The following is a 23,647-nucleotide window of genomic DNA, read 5'->3' as shown; positions in this document are numbered from 1 at the left end:
AGAATAAAGAATGCAAGTGACAAGAGGTCGGCAGCATTTTGTTTTGGAAAGGGCCACTTCTTTCCTTTAGGAATACAAGAAAATTGAAGTGAGGTAAACCCCAGCTCTCTGGTTAGAGGGATATTTGGACCAGGGTATGTACACATAGAGTTACACAGCATGGAAAAAACGTCCTCTCAACCCAACTCATCCGTTACAACCAAGCTTCCTGAGCTAGTTCCCTTTGCCTACATTTGGCCCATAGCCTTCAAAACCTTTTCCATTCATGGACTTGTCGAAATGTCTTATAAATACCATAACCTGCTTCAACCATTTCCTCTGGCACCACTTTCTGTATATCCACCCCATTCTGTCTCTCAGGCACCTGATTAAATCTTTCACCTCTCACTTAAAACACTGTTACTGCCTGCCTTATCTATGTCCCTCATGATTTTGTAAGTTCACACCTCCTTCACTCCAAGGAAAACAATTTTGCCTATTTTTAAATTCAGTGAAGACTCGTCCCTCCAGTGGGTTTACATTACATATTCCTCTAGCTACATTTAGAATGGTAATTTCCAATATAAACTTGTTATGTTGTGATTACAGTACATTTTCTCATTCCTATTCATATGCTCTCCTTCCAATAAAGTGGGCTATAGTTACAACTTGCTGTTACTCTGGCAGCTTCAAACATCACTGCGGGCACAGGAATACAGCAGAGTAAGGTGTAGTATATAACAGCATAAGATATAGGAACAGAATTAGGCCATTCATCCCATCAAGACTGTCCTGCCATTCAATTACAGGAGATATTTTTTTCAAATCCATTCCCCTGCTTTCTCCTGGTGACCTTTAACCCTCATGGAACAACTTGATGGGCCTAATGGTCTAATTTTGCCCTTACGGTCTCTGGTCTAACCAATCAGAAACCTATCAATCTCTGCCTTAAATATACCCAGTGACTTGCCTTCCACAGATTTGGCACCCTCTTGAAATTTCAAAAATGATGTCCCTTCTTCAGAGACTGTGCAACATAGAAAATAAGCACATCGAACGGTACAGTACAGCACAGGTCCTTTGATCTCAACGTGCCGAGCTTTTAACCTGCTCTAAGATCCTTATCTCCCACAAATCCCTGCATTTTTCTATCAGCCATGTACCTAAGAGTTTCTTAAATGTGCAAAAGTTTTTTTTTATATATATATATATAGAGAGAGAGCTAAGATGCCAAAGACTTTTACACAGTACTGTATTTGTCAACATGGAGCGGAGAGCAAAGAGCGAGTTTGTAAATTTGGCAGGAGCAAAGGATGTTGGGAATGGCAAGGGTGGAGTGCCGTGGGAGGGATGTGGGACAGGTGTGCTGGGGCAGAGGGTAACACGGACGCAGACACTCCAACCCTGAGACACCAGGCAACGTCTTCTGATTCCAAACAATTGGTTTATTGATCTTTACAGAATGTCTCTCTAATGCTTCCTGTCCTCTTTCCTCTCCTTTCCCAACCATGATTCCCCTCTCTCTGCCACCTTCCCACCCTCAGTCCACAACAGCGACTCATATCAGAATCAGATCATCACTCACCTATGTCATGAAATTAGGTTTTTTTTTGCAGCAGTAGAGTGCAATACATAAAATTATATACGTGCCTAAAACTTTTGCACAGCACAGTATCGGCCTCTACTATCACCCTGGCGGTGTGTTGCATACACCCACCACACTCTGTGTGAAAAAACCTTACCTCTGATACCCCCCTTATACTTCTGTCCAATCAACTTTAAGTCATGCCTCTCAGATTAACCATTTCTGCCCTGGGGAAAATTCTCTGGCTGTCCACTGAATCTAAACTGCATCAGCTTGTACACCTCAGTCAAGTCACCATAAGGTTGAGGAAAAAGGGGAAAATATCAAGACTCTTGAGTATAGAATGGGCAGTGTGATGAGGAGAAAGCAAAAATATCATGGATGAAACAAATATCTAACGAGGATGTCACGGACAGAGCAAACACAAAAAGAGAAATAATGTATGAGATCATGAAAAGGCAATGCAACTTCATTGGACATGTGATTAGGAAAGAGGAGTTAGAATGCACAGTAATTATGGGAAAGATTGAAGGGAAGAAAGCAAGAGGAAGGCAAAGACAAATGATGATGGAGACAACAGCCAGAGAACTGGAAATGAATACCAATGAATTGATCCACTTGACCCAAAACAGGAGTGTGTGGGCCACAGCAGTCAAAGCTCAAACTGGGCACGGCACCTGATGATGATGATGATGATGATGATGATGAATGATGATGGTGATGATGATGATGATGATGGTGATGATGATGATGATGATGATGATGATGATGATGATGATGATGATGGTGATGATGATGATGATGATGATGATGGTGATGATGATGATGATGAACATGCACTATTGCAAAAGGAGACACAGGAGCAAGAGGCTGAAAGGCATATTTCTGTACTGTACTGTGAGGTTCAAAGGTACGCTGTGTCTGACCCTTAACACAGAAAATCACACCTGAGGTTTGGAAAATGTCATTCTGGCAGCAGTCCCGTCACCCTGATTGCCTCCATTAACACTAATCAAGTGGGATGAGCCTCTGGAATTTTCAGTATTAGTGGTATCATAGTGAATTTCATTCTAGCAGAAAACTCGAGAGCTGTTCCCACCATTGTCCAAGTGAGTATACTGTTTCCTCACCATTCCACCTCTTACCTTCATCTGTCAGGATTTGGGGCACCTCCCTCTCCGCCGGAGAAATGCACTTGACAATATTCCCCATCACCAGGCCATCCATCTCTGCAAAGTCCTCGAACGTGCAGTTGACTCCTGCAGAGAGCTCAGGAACGTTATGAGCCTCCAGCACCAGCTGATGAAGGGAACAGAACAACACCAGAGGTTGGGTATGGTCACAGCAGATACCAACATGCAATTGCAGTGGACATGAATACATTCAACAGCACATTTCACTCAGCACCTCCTTTCCAACAATCCCTCCCTTATGCACATCATTAGACCATAAGACATGGGAATGGAATTAGGTCAATTGGTCCATCAAGTCTGCTCTGCCAATTCATCATGCCTGATTTTTCCCCCTCTCAATCCTGTTATTCTGCTTTCTTCCCATAACCTTTGATGCCCTTACTAATCAAGAACGTATCGATCTCCAATCCAATCCACAACCGTCTTTGGCAAGAAATTCCGTAGATTCACCACCCTCTGGCTAAAGAACTTCCACCTCATCTCCGTTCTAATGGGACATCCTTCTACTCTGGTTCATGACTTTCCCACTACTGGAAACATCCTCTCCACATCCACTTTTTCCAGGCCTTTCAATTTTCCATATGTTTCAATGAGATCCACCTTCATTTTTCTAAACTACAGCGAGTACATGCCCAGTGCTATCAAATGCTCCTCACACATTAACTTTGTCATTCCTAGGATCACACTTGTAGATATCTCCTTGTCCCTCTGTGGTGCCAGCATATCCTTTCTTTAATGTGGGCACCAAAACTTCCCACAACAATCCAATGCAGTCCGAACAATGACTTATAAAAAGTTACCACATGGAAAGTCAGATGTATTATAATTACAAAATGAAGGGATTTACAGAGGGTTGAGAGAGGAGTTGACCAGAATTGATTGGAATAGAACACTGGCAGGGTTGACAGAAGAGCAGCAATGATGGAATTTCTGGAAGCAATTTGGAAGGCACAGGATACATACACTCCAAAGAGGAAGAAGTATTCTAAAGGCAAGAAGACACAACCGTGCCTAACAAGAGAAGTCAAAGCCAACATAAAAGCCAATGAGAGGGTATATACTAGACCAACATTTTGTGGCAAGTTAGATATTGGGAAGCTTTCAAATACCAACAGAAGGCAACAAAAAAGTCTTTAAGATGGAATATACTTTATACTTGAATATGAAAGTAAGCTAGCCAATAATATTAAAGATGATACCAAAAGTTTCTTCAGAAACATAAAGTTTAAAAGAGAAGTGAGAGTGGATATCGGACCACTGGAAAACGATGCTGAAGAGGTAGTAATGGGGGACAAGGAAATGGCAAGTTAAATGAATAAATATTTTGCACCAGTCTTCACTGTGGAAAACACTAGCAGTATGGTGGAAGTTCCAGATGTCAGGGGTCATGAAGTGTGTGAAGTTAGCATTACTAGGGAGAAACTTTTTAGGAAACCGAAAGGTCAGAAGGTAGATAAATCACTTGGAAAATTACAAATTTCAAGAAGGGAAAGAAGCAGAAGAAACAAAATTATAGGCCATTTATTCTGACCTCAGTGGTTGGGAAGACGTTGGAGTCGATTATTAAAGATGTAGCTTTAGGGTACTTGAAGGCACATGATAAAACAGGCTGTAGTCAGCATGGTTTCCTCAAAGGAAAATCGTGCCTAACAAATCTGTTGGAATTCTTTGAAGAACTAATGAGCAAAATAGACAAAGGAGAATCGGTTGATGTTGTGTATTTGGATTTTCAGAAGGCCTTTGACAAGGTGCCACACATGAGGCTGCTTAACAAGCTACAAGCCCGTGGTATTACAGGAGAGATTCTAGCATGGATAAATCAGTAGCTGTCTGGCAGGAGGCAAAGTGTGGGAAATAAAGGGAACCTTTTCTGTCTGGCTGCTGGTGACTAGGGGTGTTCCACAGGGGTCTGTGTTGAGACCGATGCTTTTTACGTTATAGGTCAATGATTTGGATGACGGAATTGATGGCTTTGTTGCAAAGTTTGCAGACGATATGAAGATAGGTAGAGGAACAGATAGTTTTGAGGAAGTAGAGAGGCTACAAAATGACATACAGATTAGAAGAATGGGCAGAGAAGTGGCAGATGGAATACAGTGTCAGGAAATGTAGTCATGCACATTGGTAGAAGAAATAAAAGGGTAGACTATTTTATAAATGGAGAGAAAATACAAAAAAACTGAGGTACAAATAGACTGGAAACAACAGGAATTCTGCAGATGCTGGAAATTCAAGCAACATACATCAAAGTTGCTGGTGAACGCAGCAGGCCAAGCAGCATCTATAGGAAGAGGCGCAGTCAACGTTTCAGGCCGAGACCCTTCGTCAGGACTAACTGAAGGAAGAGTGAGTAAGGGATTTGAAAGCTGGAGGGGGAGGGGGAGATGCAAAATGATAGGAGAAGACAGGAGGGGGAGGGATGGAGCCAAGAGCTGGACAGGTGATAGGCAAAAGGGGATACGAGAGGATCATGGGACAGGAGGTCTGGGAAGAAAGACAGGGGGGGGGTGACCCAGAGGATGGGCAAGAGGTATATTCAGAGGGACAGAGGGAGAAAAAGGAAAGTGAGAGAAAGAATGCGTGCATAAAAATGAGTAACAGATGGGGTACGAGGGGGAGGTGGGGCCCTAGCGGAAGTTAGAGAAGTCAATGTTCATGCCATCAGGTTGGAGGCTACCCAGATGAAATATAAGGTGTTGTTCCTCCAACCTGAGTGTGGCTTCATCTTTACAGTAGAGGAGGCCGTGGATAGACATGCCCTTACACTTCCTCCCTTACCACCATTCAGGGCCCCAAACAGTCCTTCCAGGTGAGGCATCACTTCACCTGTGAGTCGACTGGGGTTATATACTGCGTCCGGTGCTCCCGATGTGGCCTTTTATATATTGGTGAGACCCGACGCAGACTGGGAGACCGCTTTGCTGAACATCTACGCTCTGTCCGCCAGAGAAAGCAGGAGCTCCCAATGGCCACCATTTTAATTCCACATCCCATTCCCATTCTGACATGTCTATCCACAGCCTCCTCTACTGTAAAGATGAAGCCACACTCAGGTTGGAGGAACAACACCTTATATTCCGTCTGGGTAGCCTCCAACCTGATGGCATGAACATTGACTTCTCTAACTTCCGCTAAGGCCCCACCTCCCCCTCGTACCCCATCTGTTACTCATTTTTATGCACGCATTCTTTCTCTCACTCTCCTTTTTCTCCCTCTGTCCCTCTGAATATACCTCTTGCCCATCCTCTGGGTCACCTCCCCCCCCCCTTGTCTTTCTTCCCGGACCTCCTGTCCCATGATCCTCTCGTATCCCCTTCTGCCTATCACCTGTCCAGCTCTCGGCTCTATCCCTCCCCCTCCTGTCTTCTCCTATCATTTTGCATCTCCCCCTCCCCCTCCAGCTTTCAAATCCCTTACTCACTCTTCCTTCAGTTAGTCCTGACGAAGGGTCTCGGCCTGAAACGTCGACTGCGCCTCTTCCTATAGATGCTGCTTGGCCTGCTGCGTTCACCAGCAACTTTGATGTATGTTACAAATAGACTGGGAGTGCTTGTGCAGGATTCCCTAAGGGTAAACCTACAGGTTGAGTCTATTGTGAGGGAGGCAAATACAATGTTAGCATTCATTTCAAGAGGACTAGAATATCAAAGGGTATAATATTGAGATTTTATAAAGCACCGGTGAGGCCTCACTTGGAGTATTGTAAGCAATTTTGGCCCCTTATCTTAAAAGATTGTGCTGAAACTGGTGAGGATTCAAAGGAGGTTCACCAATATGATTCCAGGTTTGAAAATACTTTATTGCTCTGGGCCTGTATTCAGTAGAATTCAGAACAATGAGGGGTGACCTCATAGAAACCTATTGAATGGTGAAAGACCTTGACAGAGTGATGAGGAGAGGATGTTTCCTATGGTGGGAGAGTCTAAGGCCAAAGGGCACAGCCTCAGAATAGAGGGGTGTCCTTTTAGATTGGAGATGAGGAGGAATTTCTTTAGCTAGGAAGTGGTGAATCTGTGGAATTTATTGCCACAGGCAGCTGTGGAGACTAAGCCTTTATGTATATTTAAGGCAGAGGTTGATAGATTCTTGATTATTCAGGGCTTGAAGGGAAACAGGGAGAAGGTAAGAGATTGGGGCTGAGAGAAAAATTGGATCAGCCATGATGAAATGACAGAGCAGACTCAATGGCCCAAATGGCCGAACTCTGCTCCTATATTTTATGGTCCTATGGACATTTACATGATTCTGAAAGACAGTGTCTTGGATGTCATAAGGGGGGTGCTGGGAGCGGACCCAAATGCAAGACAGACACTGAAGTACTGGGAACAGGACTTGACTAGAGAGCTGGGACAAGAACACAGACTTGGGCTAAGACATTGGCTAGGCAAGCGGGACCAGGACAAAGAATTGGGAACTAGGAGCCTGGGCTTGGACTCCAAGCCGGAGACTGGACAAGGACCCAGATCCTGGGTCTTGACTCGGGCTCGGACCCCGGAACTAGACGAGGACATGACTTGGCTACAGGACTGGACATGGCTTGGGTTCTTCGAGGCGAGGACATGATGAGGCTTGAGTTCAGACTCCGAGCCAGAGATTGGACAAGGACCCAGAACCTGGGTCTTGACTCGGGCTTGGACTCCGGAACTAGGCGAAGACATGACGTGGTCTTGGGAGACAGGACTAGGCGAGGCTACAGGACAGAATGAGAGACTCCTGGGGGGGATGAGGGAACTCCAGCATAGGATGAAGCACACGGACAGGACGAGAACACAGAGTCTTGACTTGGTACTCAAGAACAGCCGAGCCTTGGCCTTGGGACGACAGGAACCTCGGAACCTTGGACTTTGGACAACAGGAATGCAGAACATAGAACCTTAGTCTTGGGGAGGACAGGAACACAGAGCCTTGGTCTAGAGCATGGGAACATGGAGCCTTGGACTTGAGAGACAGGAACACAGGGACATGGAACACAGAGCCGGGACCCCTCCTTGGGAACAGGACTTGGGGCCAGGGCTCTACACAGAATGCTGAACACGACGAGATGGTTCCCAACAATAGGTAGTGGCAAACAGCCAGATATATCTAGCAAAGGCGTGGACACAGAGACAGTTCCCAACACTAGGTAGCAACAAATGGCCAGCCCTACCTAGCGAAGGCGTGGACACAGAGACAGTTCCAACTCAACAAAAGACAGTTCCTTATCTTGACACAGCAAGGCTCCGGTCTCGCTCCGGTGGTTGAACTTGACAAGGTTCAAGGCTCCAGACACAAGTTGCAGGGCAAGGCTCCAGGAGGAAAGGGAAGGGAAGGGAACAGTCCAGCCTCAGGGTAACAGCAAAGATGGCCTGGCTTACCCAACAGAGGCAAGGACAGGAAGGGACAGATCCAATTGCAGGGTAACAGCAAAGACGGCCTGACTTGCTCCACGGAGGCAAGAACAGGATACTGACAAGATAAACCAGCACCCACACTCGAACCCAGGGCCACTTATAATTCCCAGCCCCAAGATGAGCATCAGATGCCCATGATTAAGCCCAACTGAAACAAGGGAGTGCCAGAAGACCCAGAGTCCAGAGTCCATGGACCGGCCCCTGAACTGGAACGCAGACTTCACGGACCGGACCATGACATTGGAAGATGGTTGATTTGGAAGCTTTTAAAATCCAACAAAAAGCAACTAAAAAAGGTATAAGGGAAAAAGATAAAATATCAGAGCACACTAGCCAATAATATCAAACAGGATACTAAAAACTTTTTCAATTATATACAGAGTAAAAGGGAGGTGAGAGTTGCTACTGGACCACCGGAAAATGATGCTGATGAGGAAGTAATGGGGGACAAAGAGTTGGCAGATGAACTTAATGGATACTTTGCATCAGTCTTCACTGTGGAAGACACTAGCAGTGTGCCAGAGTTCCATAAGTGTCAGGATGCAGGAGTGAGCGCCATTGCTACAAAGGAAAAAGGGCTAGGCAAACTCAAAGGTCTGAAGTTGGATAAGTCACCTGGGCCAGATGGACTACATCCCAGAGTCCTGAGAAAGGTTGTTGAGGAGATAACAGATGCATTGGTTATGATCTTTCAAGGTGATTCTGGTGTGGTCCTGGAGGACTAGAAGATTGCAAATGTCACTCCACTCTTTAAGAATGGAGGAAGTCAAAAGAAAGGAAATCATAGGCCAGTTAACCTAACCACAGTGGTTGGGAAAGTGTTGGAGTTAAGGATGAGATTTTGCGTACTTCGAGACTAATGATAAAATGAGTTAAAGTCAGCATGGTTTCTGTAAAGGGAAATCTTGCCTGACAAATCTGTTAGAGTTCTTCAAGGAACTAACAAGCAGGGTGGACAAAGGAGAGGTAGTAGATGTCATTTACTTAGATTTTCAGAATGTGTCATAAGGTGTCACACATGAAGCTGCCAACAATATAAAATCCTATAGCGTTACAGGAAAGATACTGGCATGGATAGAGGAATGGCTGACAGGCAGGAGGCAGCAAGTGGGAGTAAAAGGGGAGCCTTTTTTGGTTGGCTACCACTGACTAGTGGTGTTCCTCAGGGGTCAGTATTGGGTCCGCTACTTTTCACATTGTTTGTTAATTATTTGGATAATGGAATTGATAGCTTTGTGGCAAAGTTTGTAGATGATACAAAGATAGGTGGAGGGTTAGGTAGTGCTGAGGAATCAATGTGATTACAGCAGGACTTAGACAAATTGGAAGAATGGGCAAGAAAGTGGCAGATGGAATATAGTTTACATAATGCATTTTGGTAAAAGGAACGATAGTGTGGACTGTTATCTAAATGGGGAGAAGGTTTAAACATCAGAGGTGCAGAGGGACTTAGGAGTCGTTGTGTAAGACTCTCAAGGTTAATTTACAGTTTGAGTCTGTGGTAAAGAAGGCAAATGCAAGGTTGGCATTTATTTCAAGGGGAATAGAATGTAAAAGCAAGGAGATAATGCTAAGGCATTATAAGACACTGGCCAGGCTGTATTGTCAACAGTTTTGGACCTCATATCTGGAAAACGATATGTTGTCATTGGAGAGAGTCTAGAGAAGGTTCACGAGGATGATTCCGGGAATGAAGGGGTTAACAAATGAGGAGCGTTTGGCAGCTTTGGGCCTGCACTCACTGGAATTTAGAAGAATGTGTGGAGATCTCATTGATAGAATGAAGGAATAGGTAAATAGGGGGAAAAACAGAGGACAATGATTAATTAACGATCAATCACCTTGTAAGCACCTTAGCTAACTGCTTTGGACAAGTTTGGACAAGTTAGAAAGAAGCTTTATCCAGCAGCCGGTGACATACTAGTCATTATTGTCTAAAGATAGGCAAGGGCTCAAATGAGGAACTATCTGATCTTGCAGAAGCAGCTCAAGGTATAGCTAGATATGGGAAGTATAGTGCAGGGGCTAGAATGTTCTGGAGAAAAGGAGAAGGGTCCGAATGAGGAACTGATGGGCTAGCTTTGGCTTAAAATAATTATAACTACCTGACCAATGATTATTTTGCATCTAATTGTATCTTAGCATGTGATTGGAGTGATTCTAATATTGTCTAAACTTGTAATCATAAGATTTCCTGCTACCTGATCAACGTTATAAATTGTGGAGAATTGTGTAATTCGGGGGCAGTCTCTGGACTGGCTCCTTTGGGAGATCAGTCTGTAATTTCCCCCATAGCATGCTATGAGTAGAGAATAAAGTTTTGAAAAGAATTACGTGTGTCAGTGTATTTGTGGTACAATTGCTATTGCATCGGGTCCAATCGAGTACGACATCATTACCTACCGAATGTTGGAAGGAGTCAGTAGGGTGGATGTGGAGAGGATGTTTCTTACGATGATGGTATCCAGAGCTAGAGGGCACAAACTCAAAATTGAGGGGCAACCTTTTAGATCAGAGGTAAAGAGGAGTTTTTTAGCCAGAGAAGAGCGAAGCTGTGGAATGCTCTGCCACCGACTGTGGTGGAGGTCAAGTCTGTGCATATATTTAAGGCAGAAGTTGATCATTTTCTGATCACTCACAGCATCAAAGGATATGGTGAAAAGGGAGGTGTATGGGGTTGATATGGATCATGAATCAGCCATGATGGGATGGTGGAGCTGATTCAATGGGCTGAATGGCCTAACTCTGCTCCTATCGTCTTGAGATTTAATTTCTCAAAGTGAATGCTGGAACAGGTATTGGAATTGATATTGGCTTATTATTGTCACATGTACAATGAAACAGTGAGAAGCTGGTCTTGTATACTGTTCATACAGATCAAATCATTACACGGTGTATTGAGGTAGAATAAGGCAAAATAACGCTGAATAAAGTGTAAAAGCTATCTTGAAAGTGCAGTGCAGGTAAATTATAAAGTGCAAGATCAGAATTCCAACAGAGCTTCACCAGTAGTGTCAAATTGCATCATTGTGCTTTAGATTCTCTAGTAAGGAATGTGTATGCACAACTCTGAGTTACTGCACCACTCACAAAGCCAGGCTACCTGTGACTGGACTGTGAAAGAAAAGACGATGAATTCAACCTCAGTGCAACTGCACTGTGAACAGCGAGAATCTCAGCATCTCCTGTTGATTCAGGGACAAAAGCAAAAGGCTCCTTCTGTTCTGTGTGGCAGCAGGCTCCTGAGTAACCATGGCAATGTCTTAGCTTCGAGCCTCGGGTTTAAAGTGACAGCCTCACATCTTGGAGACAGTTCTGACATGATAGAAAAACTTGGCACAGATGCAATAATTCTGATTAATGTGGACAGAACAACCCTTTCTTTAGCATAGAAGGTGGCAATCTCACTGTTAACTATTTACCCTTCTCGGGTTAGAACAAAGAGCAGTGAAGTACAGTACAAGCCCTTCGGTCCACCATGTTGTGCCAACAGTTTAATCTATTCCAAGATCAAGAAAACACTTCCCTCCCACATATTCCTCTATATTTCTTTTATCCATGTGTCTATCTGAGATTCTCTTAAATCTCCCTAATATATCTGTCTTTACCACCACCCACTCTCTGTGTGAAATAAAATCTATGTCTGACATCCCCCTGATACTTTCCTCCAGTCATCTAAAAGCAACACCTTCTCATATCAACCATTTCCACCTGGGAAAAAGGCGTTGTCTCTCCACTCGATCTGTGCCTCTTATCATCTTGTGCACCTCCATCAATCCACTTCTCACCCTCCTTTGCTCCAAGGAGAGAAGCCCTAGTTCACTCCACCTATCCTCATGAGACAGGCTTTCTAATCCAGGCAGCATCCCGGTAAATCTCTCAGCATGCTCTCTAAAGTTAGTTTCTGGCCCTGCCTAACTAGGCCAGCAGTGGCGATGTGAACAGGATTCCGCCTGCAGCAGCCACAGCAAAAGTTCCCACTGCTGCTCTGCTCACCATCACCCCTCTCGCAGCACCAATCATGTGGCACTCCCGCCCACCCTCCATTTTAGGGGAAGATAAAGTTGGTTTTGAGCTGTGCATTAGAAATTTCTATTTCTTTAGCCGGGGGCTGTAAATCAGTGGAATTCATTGCCACAGATAATTGTGGAGACCAAGTCGTTGGGTACTTCAACTAGGCCTGTTTGAAGAAAACCATGCCCAATTACCATCAGCACGTAAGCTGAGGCCTCAGCACACTAGGCCACTGTTACATCAAGATAAGGAATGCCTACCATTTTGTGCCCAGACCACATTTCAGTAAATCAGATCACTTGGCTGTCCTTCTCCCACCTACATGCAGGCAGTGGCTAAACAGCAAAGCTCTGGTGATACTTTATACTTTATTGTCGCCAAACAATTGCTACTAGAACCTACAATCATCACAGTGATATTTGATTCTGCGCTTCCTGCTCCCTGGATTACGAATCAATAGTAAATATTAAAAATTTAAATTATAAATCATAAAAAGAAAATAGAAAATGGGAAGTAAGGTAGTGCAAAAAAAACCGAGAGGCAGGTCTAGATATTTGGAGGGTATGGCCCAGATCCGGGTCAGGATCCGTTCAGCAGTTTTATCACAGTTGGAAAGAAGCTGTTCCCAAATCTGGCCGCACGAGTCTTCAAGTTCCTGAGCCTTCTCCTGGAGGGAAGAGGGATGAAGAGTGTGTTGGCTGAGTGGGTCGTGTCCTTGATTATCCTGGCAGCACTGCTCCGACAGCATGCGGTGTAAAGTGAGTCCAAGGACGGAAGATTGGTTTGTGTGATGTGCTGCACCATGTTCACGATCTTCTGCAGCTTCTTCTGGGCTTGGACAGGAATACTTCCATACCTGGTTGTGGTGCACCCTAGAAGAATGCTTTCTACGATGCATCTATAAAAATTAGTGAGAGTTTTAGGGGACAGGCCAAATTTCTTTAGCTTTCTCAGGAAGTAAAGGCGCTGGTGGGCCTTCTTGGCAGTGAACTCTGCTTGGTTAGACCAAGTCAGGTCATTTGTGATATTGACCCCGAGGAACTTAAAGTTTTTGACCTGTTCCACTTGCGCACCACCGATGTAAATTGGGTCGTGCGGTCTGCTACTCCTTCTTAGGACAACAAAGATGTGGTCTTGGGAGGCAGAGGAGCAACTACAGTGGACTGGGCATGTTCAAGAACTCGTCTGTGGATGGGAACGGGTACACCATGCTTTCATAGACTTTATTAAAACAGTTAATAAAGTGTGTTTATTAAGAGCATAAATAAAGTGTGTGTCCTCACAAGATCCAGAAGCCCTGGATGAGCCATGAGATCCACAGTCTGCTGACAGCCAGCTCAGAGGCATTCAAGTCTTGTGACCAAGAAAGTGACAAGAGGTCCAGGTACGATCTCTGGAAATCCATCTCACGTGCAAAGTGGCAATTCCAGTCCAAACGTGAATCAGCGAAAATGCTCAACAAAGGCGACAACAGGGCTTCACTTCCCAAGGAGCTCTATGCCTTCTATGCTCGCTTTGACCATCAAAACATGGAGCAACTATCACAAACTTCCACAGCCCTGATGACCCTGTGATTTCGGTCTCTGAGGCCAACGTGCAAGCAGTCTTCAGGAGGGTGAAACCTGGCCCAGACCTGTGCTGATCAACTGGCTGGAGTGTTCACTGAGATCTTTGACCTCTCCATTCAGCAGTCTGAGGTACCCACCTGCTTCTAATAGGCTTCAATTATACTGGTGGCCAAGAAGAAAGTGGTGACCTGCTTCAATGATTATTGTCCAGTAGCACTTACATCCACAGTGATGAAGTGTTTTGAGAGGATGGTGATGAAACATATCAACTCCTGCCCGACAAGTGACATGGATCTGCTTCAATTTGCCTAACATACCCATAGCAGATGCCATCTCACTGCTCTTCACTCAACCCTGGAACATCTGGACAGCAAAGATGCATACATCGATATGCTCTTTATCAACTACAGCTCAGCATTCAATAGCTTCATCCCCTCAGAACTAATCAGTAAGTTTCCATACCTAGGCCTCAATACCTCCTTGTGCAATTGGAACCTCAATTTTCTCATTTGCAGACCCCAGTCAGTTCAGATTGGCAACAGCAACTCCTCCATGATCTCCATCAGCACAGGTGCACCACAAGGCTGTGTGCTTAATGCCCTGCTCTACCATCCAGGACACGCTTTCTTCTTGCTGCTACTATCAGGAAGAAGGTACAGGAGCCTCAAGACCCACACAACCAGGGTGAGAAGCAGTTATTACCCCTCAGCCATCAGACTCCTGAACCATTTCAATGTCCTTTCAATGTTGTGGTGAGTGAAGTTATCTAGGAGCCTGATAGTTGAAAGTTTCTTAACCTGCTGAAGTTGTATAAGGCCTAATTTGATATTGTCTGCAATTCTGATCACCTAACTACAGGAAAAACCTAAGCTGTAGGGGAAGGTTGAATAGATTATGACTTTTTTCCCCTGAGAATATGGGGAGATTTGATAAAGGCATACAAAATAATGAGGGTAAAGACAGGGTAAATGCAAGCAGACTTTTTCCCACTGAGATTGGGTACGACCGGAGCTAGAGGTTATGTGTTAAGGGTGAAAAGTGAAATATTTAAGGGGAGCTTCTTCTCTCATAGGGTGGTGTGAGAGAGCCACTGGTAGAGGAGGTGGATGGGGGTTTCATTGCAACATTTAAATCAAGTTTGGATAAGTACATGGATGGGAGGGTTACAGAGGGCGATGTCCAAACACAGGTCACTGGGACTAGGCAGAATAAATGTTTGGCACAAATTAGATGGGCTGAAGGACCTGTTTCTGTGCTGTAATGCTCTTTGACTCCACAAACCCACTTCGCTTCATGTGAAGAGCTTAACACCATGGATATGGAGACATTTTCACATCAATCTGAACTAATTTGAACCCTCCTCCCAGACAAAATATCAGTGCTCCTTTTTCCTATTTCCTTCACTGGAGTCACAGAGGTCATAGAATACCACGTAACTCCTACCCTGGATGGTCCTCCCAAAGTGCAACAACTCACACTTGCCTGCATTAAATTCCATCTGCTATTTTCCGGCCCATTTACCCAGCTGATGCAGATCCCACTGTAAGCTTTCATAGCCAGTATGAGTACAGTATTAGCATCATAATCAGAATTAATATCACTAGCATATGTTGTGAAATCTCAAACACGAGGAAATCTGCAGATGCTGGAATTTCAAGTAACACACATAAAAAATGCTGGTGAATGCAGCAGGCCAGGCAGTATCTATAGGAAGAGGTACAGTCGACGTTTCGGGCTGAGACCCTTCATCAGGACTAACTGACGGAAGAGCTAGTAAGAGATTTGAAAGTTGGAGGGGGTGGGGGAGATCCAAAATGATAGGAGAAGACAGGAGGGGGAGGGATGGAGCTAAGAGCTGGAAAGTTGATTGGCAAAAGGGATATGAGAGGATCATAGGATGGGGAGCCTAGGGAGAAAGGAAGGGTGAGGGGGGAAGCCCAGAAGATGAGCAAGGAGTATAGTGAGAGGGACAGAGGGAGAAAAAGGAGAGAGAAAAATGAATGATAATAATAAATAAATAAATAAATGACGGATGGGGTACGGAGGGGAGGTGGGGCATTAAGGGAAGTTTGAGAAGTCAATGTTCATGCCATCAGTTTGGAGGCTACCCAGACGGAATATAAGTGTTGTCCCTCCAACCTGAGTGTGGCTTCATCTTTACAGTAGAGGAGGCCGTGGATAGACATATCAGAATTGGAATGTGACGTGGAATTAAAATGTGCGGCCACTGGGAGATCCTGCTTTCTCCCACTTTCAAATCTCTTACTATCTCTTCTTCCAGTTAGTCCTGACGAAGGGTTTTGGCCCGAAACGTCGACTGTACCTCTTCCTATAGATGCTGCCTGGCCTGCTGCGTTCACCAGCAATTTTTATGTGTGTTGTAAAATCTGTTGTTTTGCAACAGCGAAACATGGCAATACCATAATAATAAAGAATACTAAAAATTACACTAAGAAATACAGATCAAAAATTAAATTAAATAAGTACTGCAAAAAGAAAGCCAGAAAAATTGTGAAGTAAAAAAAGTGATATAAAAAATTATGATGTAAAAATACAGGATCTGGGTCTCATTTGCTGAGTCAAAGGAATTCTCAGATGATGTTGTCTATTTCACTCCATGATAAATATTGCCATTTGTTCACCAGATGTGAAAGGCAGTGGAAGCCTTGGCCAGGGAAAGCACAATGATCACTCTCCACAGAGATTGTGTACTGCATCTTGGCAGCAAAATCCATTTCACTAATTCTTTTTTTTAGATTATGAGGACACTCAGTCCTCTTTTATCGTCATTTAGAAATGCATACATGTATTAAGAAATGATACAATGTTTCTCCAGAGCGATATCACAGAAAATAGGACAAACCAAAGACTAACACTGACAGAACCACATAATTATAACATATAGTTACAGCAATGCAAAACAATACCGTAATTTAATAAAGAACAGACCATGGGCACAGTAAAAAAGTCTCAAAGTCCCGAGTCGATCGACTCCCGAGTCCCCGATAGCAGGCGGCAAACGGGAGAAACTCCCTGCCATTAACCTCCAGGCACTGTCGACTTGCCGATGCCTTGGAAGCAGCTGACCACAGCCGACACTGAGTCCATCTGTCCGAAAACTTCCAGCCTCCGACCAGCTGCTCCGATACAACCTCCCAAGCACCATCTTCTGCCGAGCGCCTTCGACCTCGCTCCGACCACTGAAACACGCAAAGCCGAGGATTTTAGGGCCTTCTGCTCCAGAGATTCCCCAGTTACTACACAGTAGCAGTGGCAGTGAAGCGGGCATTTCAGAAGTTTTCCAGATGTTCCTCCGTACTCTCACGTCTGTCTCCATCAAATCAGAATTGTGCACGGTCCCCTACTTGACAGATAACAGATATTCATCACCGGACAGGCTGCGCGTGCCGCCATCTTCTCCTCCTCTCCTTCTCAGAGCTTTCAACAGTTCTGAACCATCTCGCTGTCACGGGGACACAGCCCTCTCAGATTTTCTTTCAGATGAACACTCACAAATGAGAATCCCTGCCTAGTTCCAAAAGAATCTGGGCCCAAAGGCTGTCCAGTAAATTTTCTCAGGAAGTGTACTCAGTTTTAAGGCCTTCCTGGGTAGCACACACAAAACCCTGGAGGAAATCAGCAGGTTGAGCAACATCTATGGAAATGAATAAACAGGCAACAGTTCGGGCTGAGACCCTTCTTCAGGACTGAGAAGAAAGGGGGAAGGCACCAGGTAAAAAAGATGAGGGGAGGGGAAGGAGGATTAGCTTGAAAGTGATAGGTGAAACCAAGGGAATGGAAGAAGTATAGGGCTAGAGAAGAAGGAATCTGATAGGAGAGGAGAGTGGACCATGGGAGAAAGGAAATGGGGGGGGGGCACCAGGGAGAGATGATAGGTAGGTGAGGAGAACAGGTTAGAGCCCAGAGTGGGGATCAGAAGAAGAGGGAAAGGGGAAGGAAAAATACTAGGAGAAATCAGTGTTCATGCCATCAGGTTGGAGGCTACCCAGATGCAACATAAGGTGTTGCTTTGCTGCCTTCTTGACCACCCCCTGCACCTCTCTCTCATACGCACGCGCACGCGCGCGTGCACACACACACACACACACACACTCTCACTCCTTTTATCCATCCTGATTTTTAAAAAAAAGTAGGAAATGTGACTTGAATTTCAAGGCCTGAAAATTATAGCCTGTCACTTATAATTTCCACCACAGATTGGACAGCCTTCTTCTCCTAGGCCTCAAATTGCATTTCAGAGCAAGTGATGTTGGCAGGCTGTGCTGAGAAATAATTTGCTGTTGGAATACAAAACCTGTCACTTTTTATCAGTAAATGGAAGCTGGCAAGGTGTAATTTCATAACCTATGTTTTAAAATAATACACTGTCCCTTTTTCCATTTCCTGCTGAAATTACCTGTGGCTGGATATCAGCTTTTCTGAGTGACACAGGCACAGAATGAAAACTCTCAATTTCCATTTCTCTCATTACCTACCCCAATCCCTCCAAACCTACATCACTGCAGTGAGAAAGCACAGAGCCACCCGACCACCTGAGATAAATCTGCTCTGAGCCAGAAGGGCACCATTGGAAAAGAAGGCAAAGGAAAGGCTCTCTTTCAAATGAATGATCTAGGGCATCCAAACACTGAGTATTAAATCTTACCATAGCCATAAGATACACACTCAATAGCCACTTTATTAGATACCTACTGTACCTAATAAAGTGGCCACTGAGTGTATGTTCACGGTCATCTGCTGCTGTAGCCCATCCACTTCAAGGTTTCGATGTGCTGTACATTCAGAGATGCTCTCCTGCACACCACTGTCGTAACGTGTGGTTACTGTCTCCTCCTTGTCAGCTTGAACCTTCTGCTCGTTCAGCTCTGACCTCTCTCATTAACAAGGTCCTTTCACCCACAGAACTGCCACTCGCAGGATTTTTTTTTGTTTTTCACACCATTCTCTGTAAACTCCAGAGACTGTTGAGTGTAAATATCACAGGAGGTCAGCAGTTTTTGTGATACTCAAACCAACCTGTCTGTGTCCCCAACAACCATTCCATGGTCAACATCACATAGATCACATATCTAGTCAGGAGTATTCAGACTGAACTTCTTGACCGTGTCTGCATGCTTTTGTGCGTTAAATCGCTGTCATATGATTGGTTGATCAGACATTTGCCTTAACAAGCAGATATATTTAATAAATTGGCTGCTGTGTACAGAAATCAGAATTAATTCTGCCTATCAAGTCTGTCCCACCATTCAATTATGGCTGATTTTCTTGTTCTTTTATTTGCTCCATTCTCCCTGTAACCTTTAACCCCCCTTACTAACCAGGAACTTATCTTTGCCTTAAATACACCTAATGAGTTGGTCTCCCCAGACCTCTGAGCAAAATATTCCACAGATTCACAACTTTCTGACTGAAAAGAATCCTCATCTCAGTTGGGCTGTATCGTCAGATCCTAAAGTCTTGTACAAAAGAAAACATTCTCTGCACGTCCACTCTATCCAGGCCCTCCAGAATTGGAGGTGTTTCAGTGAGATCTCCCCTTCATCCTGCAGATCTTGATCAAGTATAGACATCAAACTCTTCTCATATGTTAAACTATTATTGCTAAGTCACTATTAAGACACTGAGCAGCTATTGAAAGAAATGTCGAAGAATTTCAGGGAGATTTGTTTGAATTATTGCTGTGAACAAGCTGGCCCCTAGTTACCGGACGAGACTGACTTTCTGCCCATTAAACCACCTGTGTTTAGGGCAGCAATGAAGATCCTCTATCTCTGTCTGTCTATATCATCACACACAGATAAAGAATGGCTCTTCATTGCTGTTTCTGTAAAATTTTTTGACCAGTCAGGTGTTACGATACGCACCCAACTGCGCCAGCCTCTGGGGTTTAGGTGCTTCAACTCTCCCGAATATGGATCATGGTTGTGGCCCCTTTAAAGATTCAGAGCTGCCCACTAACTGGTGGCCACGATTTTAATATTTAAAGGGCACCTGAATGGAGGTTCGGGGCTCAATCGTCAGCTCAACAGTGGATTCTCATCTAGCATCTAGTTCAGAACCCTGTCTTCATTTCAGTATTGTATTGTGTCCCAATCCGAGTCTCAGATACTCCAGCACTTGCATCCTAACCATCCTTGCCTGTGTCGCTTGTCACAGTCGGGGTTGTTAGTCCTGAGCTGAAACCCTGAACCTGGAGGACAGGTGGACCACTCTTAGTCTGGCCTCTACCCTTTGACCTGTTTGGCATGGGTGACTCTACCAAGAGTCAAAGCACAAGGCCCTGATTCTAGCCAACATAGCTCTCAGGGTCATTGAAGCAAGCAAGCCTCCAAACCCTACGACAACGTTGCACTCCTCTTGAAGGTTACGGATGTCAACAGAAGAATTATTTCCAATTGAGGGCAGAATACCAGCATAACAGTCAACAGTGCCAGGATTGGGAAATCAGGATTCAACAATGGCTGCTATCTCTAAGGAGTTTGTTGTTATCGCTGTGACCATGAGGGTTTCCTCCAGGTGCTCCGGTTTCCTCCCACATTCCAAAGACATACAGGAAAGGGTTAGTAAGTTGTAGACATGTATATTGGTGCCAGAAGCATGGCAACAGTTACAGGTTGCCGACAGCGCATCCCCAGATTGCGTTGTTTGCATATAGAAATAACACATTTCACTGTATGTTTCAATCTACATGTGGCAAAAAAAGGAAATCTTCATCTTTAATCGAGCAACGTGGGTTAGCACGTAGACATGGCAGATCTGAAGGCCAATTACCATTAGAGAAAGAGATAGAAGCTGGTGGAGGTAAAGGTTTAGAAGATGTGATGACAGAGGAGAGAATGTTAGAAGAGGAAAAGAGGAGGTCGAATGGAGTGGTCATAGGGGAAGAGTAGGAGAGTTGGCTTAAGAGCAGGAAGGGAAGGTGGTTGCGGAAGGTGATGTGATGAAAAGCAGGAAGGGAAGGTGATTCAGGAAGGGAGATGTGATGAAGAGGAGGAAGGGAAAGTGGTTCCAGAAGGGAGATGTGATGAAGAGGAGGAAGGGAAGGTGATTCAGGAAGGTGACGTGATGAAGAGGAGGAAGGGATGGTGGTTCCAGAACGTGATGTGATGAAGAGGAGGAAGGGAAGGTGATTCAGGAAGGTGATGTGATGAAGAGGAGGAAGGGAAGGTGATTCAGGAAGGTGATGTGATGATGAGGAGGAAGGGAAGGTGATTCAGGAAGGGAGATGTGACGAAGAGGAGGAAGGGAAGGTGCTTCAGGAAGGGAGATGTGATGAAGATGAGGAAGGGAAACTGGTTCCGGAAGGGAGATGTGATGAAGAGCAGGAAGGGAAGATGGTTTAGGAAGGTGGATGTGATGGAGGAGGAAGGGAAGGTGAAGCAGGAAGGGAGACGTGATGAAAGGCAGGAAGGGCTAGTGGTTCAAAAAAAGTGGATGTGATGAAGAAGAAGGAGGGAAGGTGGTTCAGGAAGGGAGATGTGATGAAGAGGAAGAAGGGAAAGTGATTCAGGAAGGTGATGTGATGAAGAGGAGGAAGGGAAGGTAATTAAGGAAGGTGATGTGATGAAGAGCAGGAAGGGAAGGTGATTCAAGAAGGGAGATGTAATGAAGAGGAGGAAGGAAAAGTGATTCAGGATGGGAGATGTGATGAAGAGGAAGAAGGGAATGTGATTCAGGAAGGTGATGTGATGATGAGGAGGAAGGGAAGGTGATTCAGGAAGGGAGATGTGATGAAGAGGATGAAGGGAAGGTGCTTCAGGAAGGGAGATGTGATGAAGATGAGGAAGGGAAAGTGGTTCCGGAAGGGAGATGTGATGAAGAGCAGGAAGGGAAGATGGTTTAGGAAGGTGGATGTGATGGAGGAGGAAGGGAAGGTGAATCAGGAAGTGAGACGTGATGAAAGGCAGGAAGGGCTAGTGGTTCAAAAAAAGTGGATGTGATGAAGAAGAAGAAGGGAAGGTGGTTCAGAAAGGTGATGTGACGAAGAGGAGGAAGGGAAGGTGATTCAGGAAGGGAGATGTGATGAAGAGGAAGAAGGGAAAGTGATTCAGGAAGGTGATGTGATGAAGAGCAGGAAGGGAAGGTGATTCAAGAAGGGAGATGTAATGAAGAGGAGGAAGGAAAGGTGATTCAGGATGGGTGTGTGATGAAGAAGGGGAAGGGTAGGTGATTGAGGAAGCTGATGTGATGAAGATCAGGAAGGGAAAGTGGTTCAGGAAGGGAGATGTGATGAAGAGGAGGAAGGGAAGGTGATTCAGGAAGGTGATGTGATGAAGCGCATGAATGGAAGCTGATTCAGGAAGGTGATGTGATGAAGAGGAAGAAGGGAAGGTGGTTCAGGAAGGGAGATGTGATGAAGATGAGGAAGGGAAGGTGATTCAGGAAGGTGATGTGATGAAGAGCAGGAAGGGAAGGTGATTCAGGAAGGTGACGTGATGAAGAGGAGAAAGGGAAGGTGATGTGATGAAGAGGAGAAAGGGAAGGTGATGTGATGAAGAGGAGGAAAGGAAGGTGATTCAGGAAGGTGGTGTGATGAAGAGCAGGAAGGGAAGGTGATTCAGTACGGTGATTCAGGAAGGTGATATGATGAAGAGGAGGAAGGGAAGGTGATGTGATGAAGAGGAGGAATGGAAGCTGATTCAGGAAGGTGATGTGATGAAGAAGAAGAAGGGACGGTGGTTCAGGAAGGGAGATGTGATGAAGAGGAGGAAGGGAAGGTGATTCAGGAAGGTGATGTGATGAAGAGCAGGAAGGGAAGGTGATTCAGGAAGGTGATGTGATGAAGAGGAGAAAGGGAAGGTGATGTGATGAAGAGGAGAAAGGGAAGGTGATGTGATGAAGAGGAGGAAAGGAAGGTGATTCAGGAAGGTGGTGTGATGAAGAGCAGGAAGGGAAGGTGATTCAGTACGGTGATTCAGGAAGGTGATATGATGAAGAGGAGGAAGGGAAGGTGATTCAGGAAGGTGGTGTGATGAAGAGGAGTAAGGGAAGGTGGTTCAGGATGGGAGATGTGATGAAGAGGAGGAAGGGAAGGTGACTCAGGAAGGTGATGTGATGAAGAGGAGGAAGGAAAAGTGATTCAGGAAGGTGATGTGATGAAGAAGAGGACGGGAAGGTGATTCAGGAAGGTGATGTGATAAAGAGCAGGAAGGGAAGGTGATTAAGGAAGGTGCTGTGATTAAGAGGAGGAAGGGAAGGTGATTCAGGAACGTGATGTGATGAAGAGGAGGAAGGGAAGGTGATTCAAGAAAGTGATGTGATGAAGAGGAGGAAGGGACGGTGATTCAGGAAGGTGATGTGATGAAGAAGAGGGAGGGAAAGGAGTTCCGGAAGGGAGATGTGATGAATAGGAGGAAGGGAAGATAGATTAGGAAGGTGGATGTGATGGAGGAGGAAGGGAAGGTGAATCAGGAAAGGAGACGTGATGAAGAGGAGGAAAGGTAAGTGGTTCAAAAAAAGTGGATGTGATGAAGAAGAGGAAGGGAAGGTAATTCAGGATGGTGATGTGATGAAGAGGAAGAAGGAAAGGAGCTTCAGGAAGGTGGTGTGATGAAGAGAAGGAAGGAAAGGTGATGTGATGAAGAGGAGGAAAGGAAGGTGATTCAGGAAGGTGGTGTGATGAAGAGCAGGAAGGGAAGGTGATTCAGTACGGTGATTCAGGAAGGTGATATGATGTAGAGGAGGAAGGGAAGGTGATGTGATGAAGAGGAGGAAGGGAAAGTGGTCCAGGAAGGGAGATGTGATGAAGAGGAGGAAGGGAAGGTGATTCAGGAAGGTGATGTGATGAAGAGCAGGAAGGGAAGGTGATTCAGGAAGGTGATGTGATGAAGAGGAGAAAGGGAAGGTGATGTGATGAAGAGGAGGAAAGGAAGGTGATTCAGCAAGGTGGTGTGATGA

The 23,647-nt window shown here is 45.0% G+C and overlaps 1 protein-coding gene across 6 annotated transcripts in view; it reads right to left on the bottom strand.

Moving 5' to 3' along the window:
• The window catches only part of plxna4 (plexin A4), an 804,472-nt gene that overhangs the window by 241,136 nt on the left and 539,689 nt on the right, over nt 1–23,647 (bottom strand). For all 6 annotated transcript variants that reach the window (XM_063073049.1, XM_063073048.1, XM_063073050.1 and 3 more), the window contains one exon: nt 2,710–2,863. In XM_063073049.1, the coding sequence (XP_062929119.1) occupies nt 2,710–2,863 (154 nt within the window). The remainder of the gene's footprint in view (nt 1–2,709; nt 2,864–23,647) is intronic.

Source organism: Mobula hypostoma, chromosome 20 (assembly GCF_963921235.1).
Source record: "Mobula hypostoma chromosome 20, sMobHyp1.1, whole genome shotgun sequence".
Classification (NCBI taxonomy): domain Eukaryota; kingdom Metazoa; phylum Chordata; class Chondrichthyes; order Myliobatiformes; family Myliobatidae; genus Mobula; species Mobula hypostoma.
Note: the sequence above shows the minus strand (reverse complement) of the source record. Positions and strands in the feature narration are given on the sequence as shown.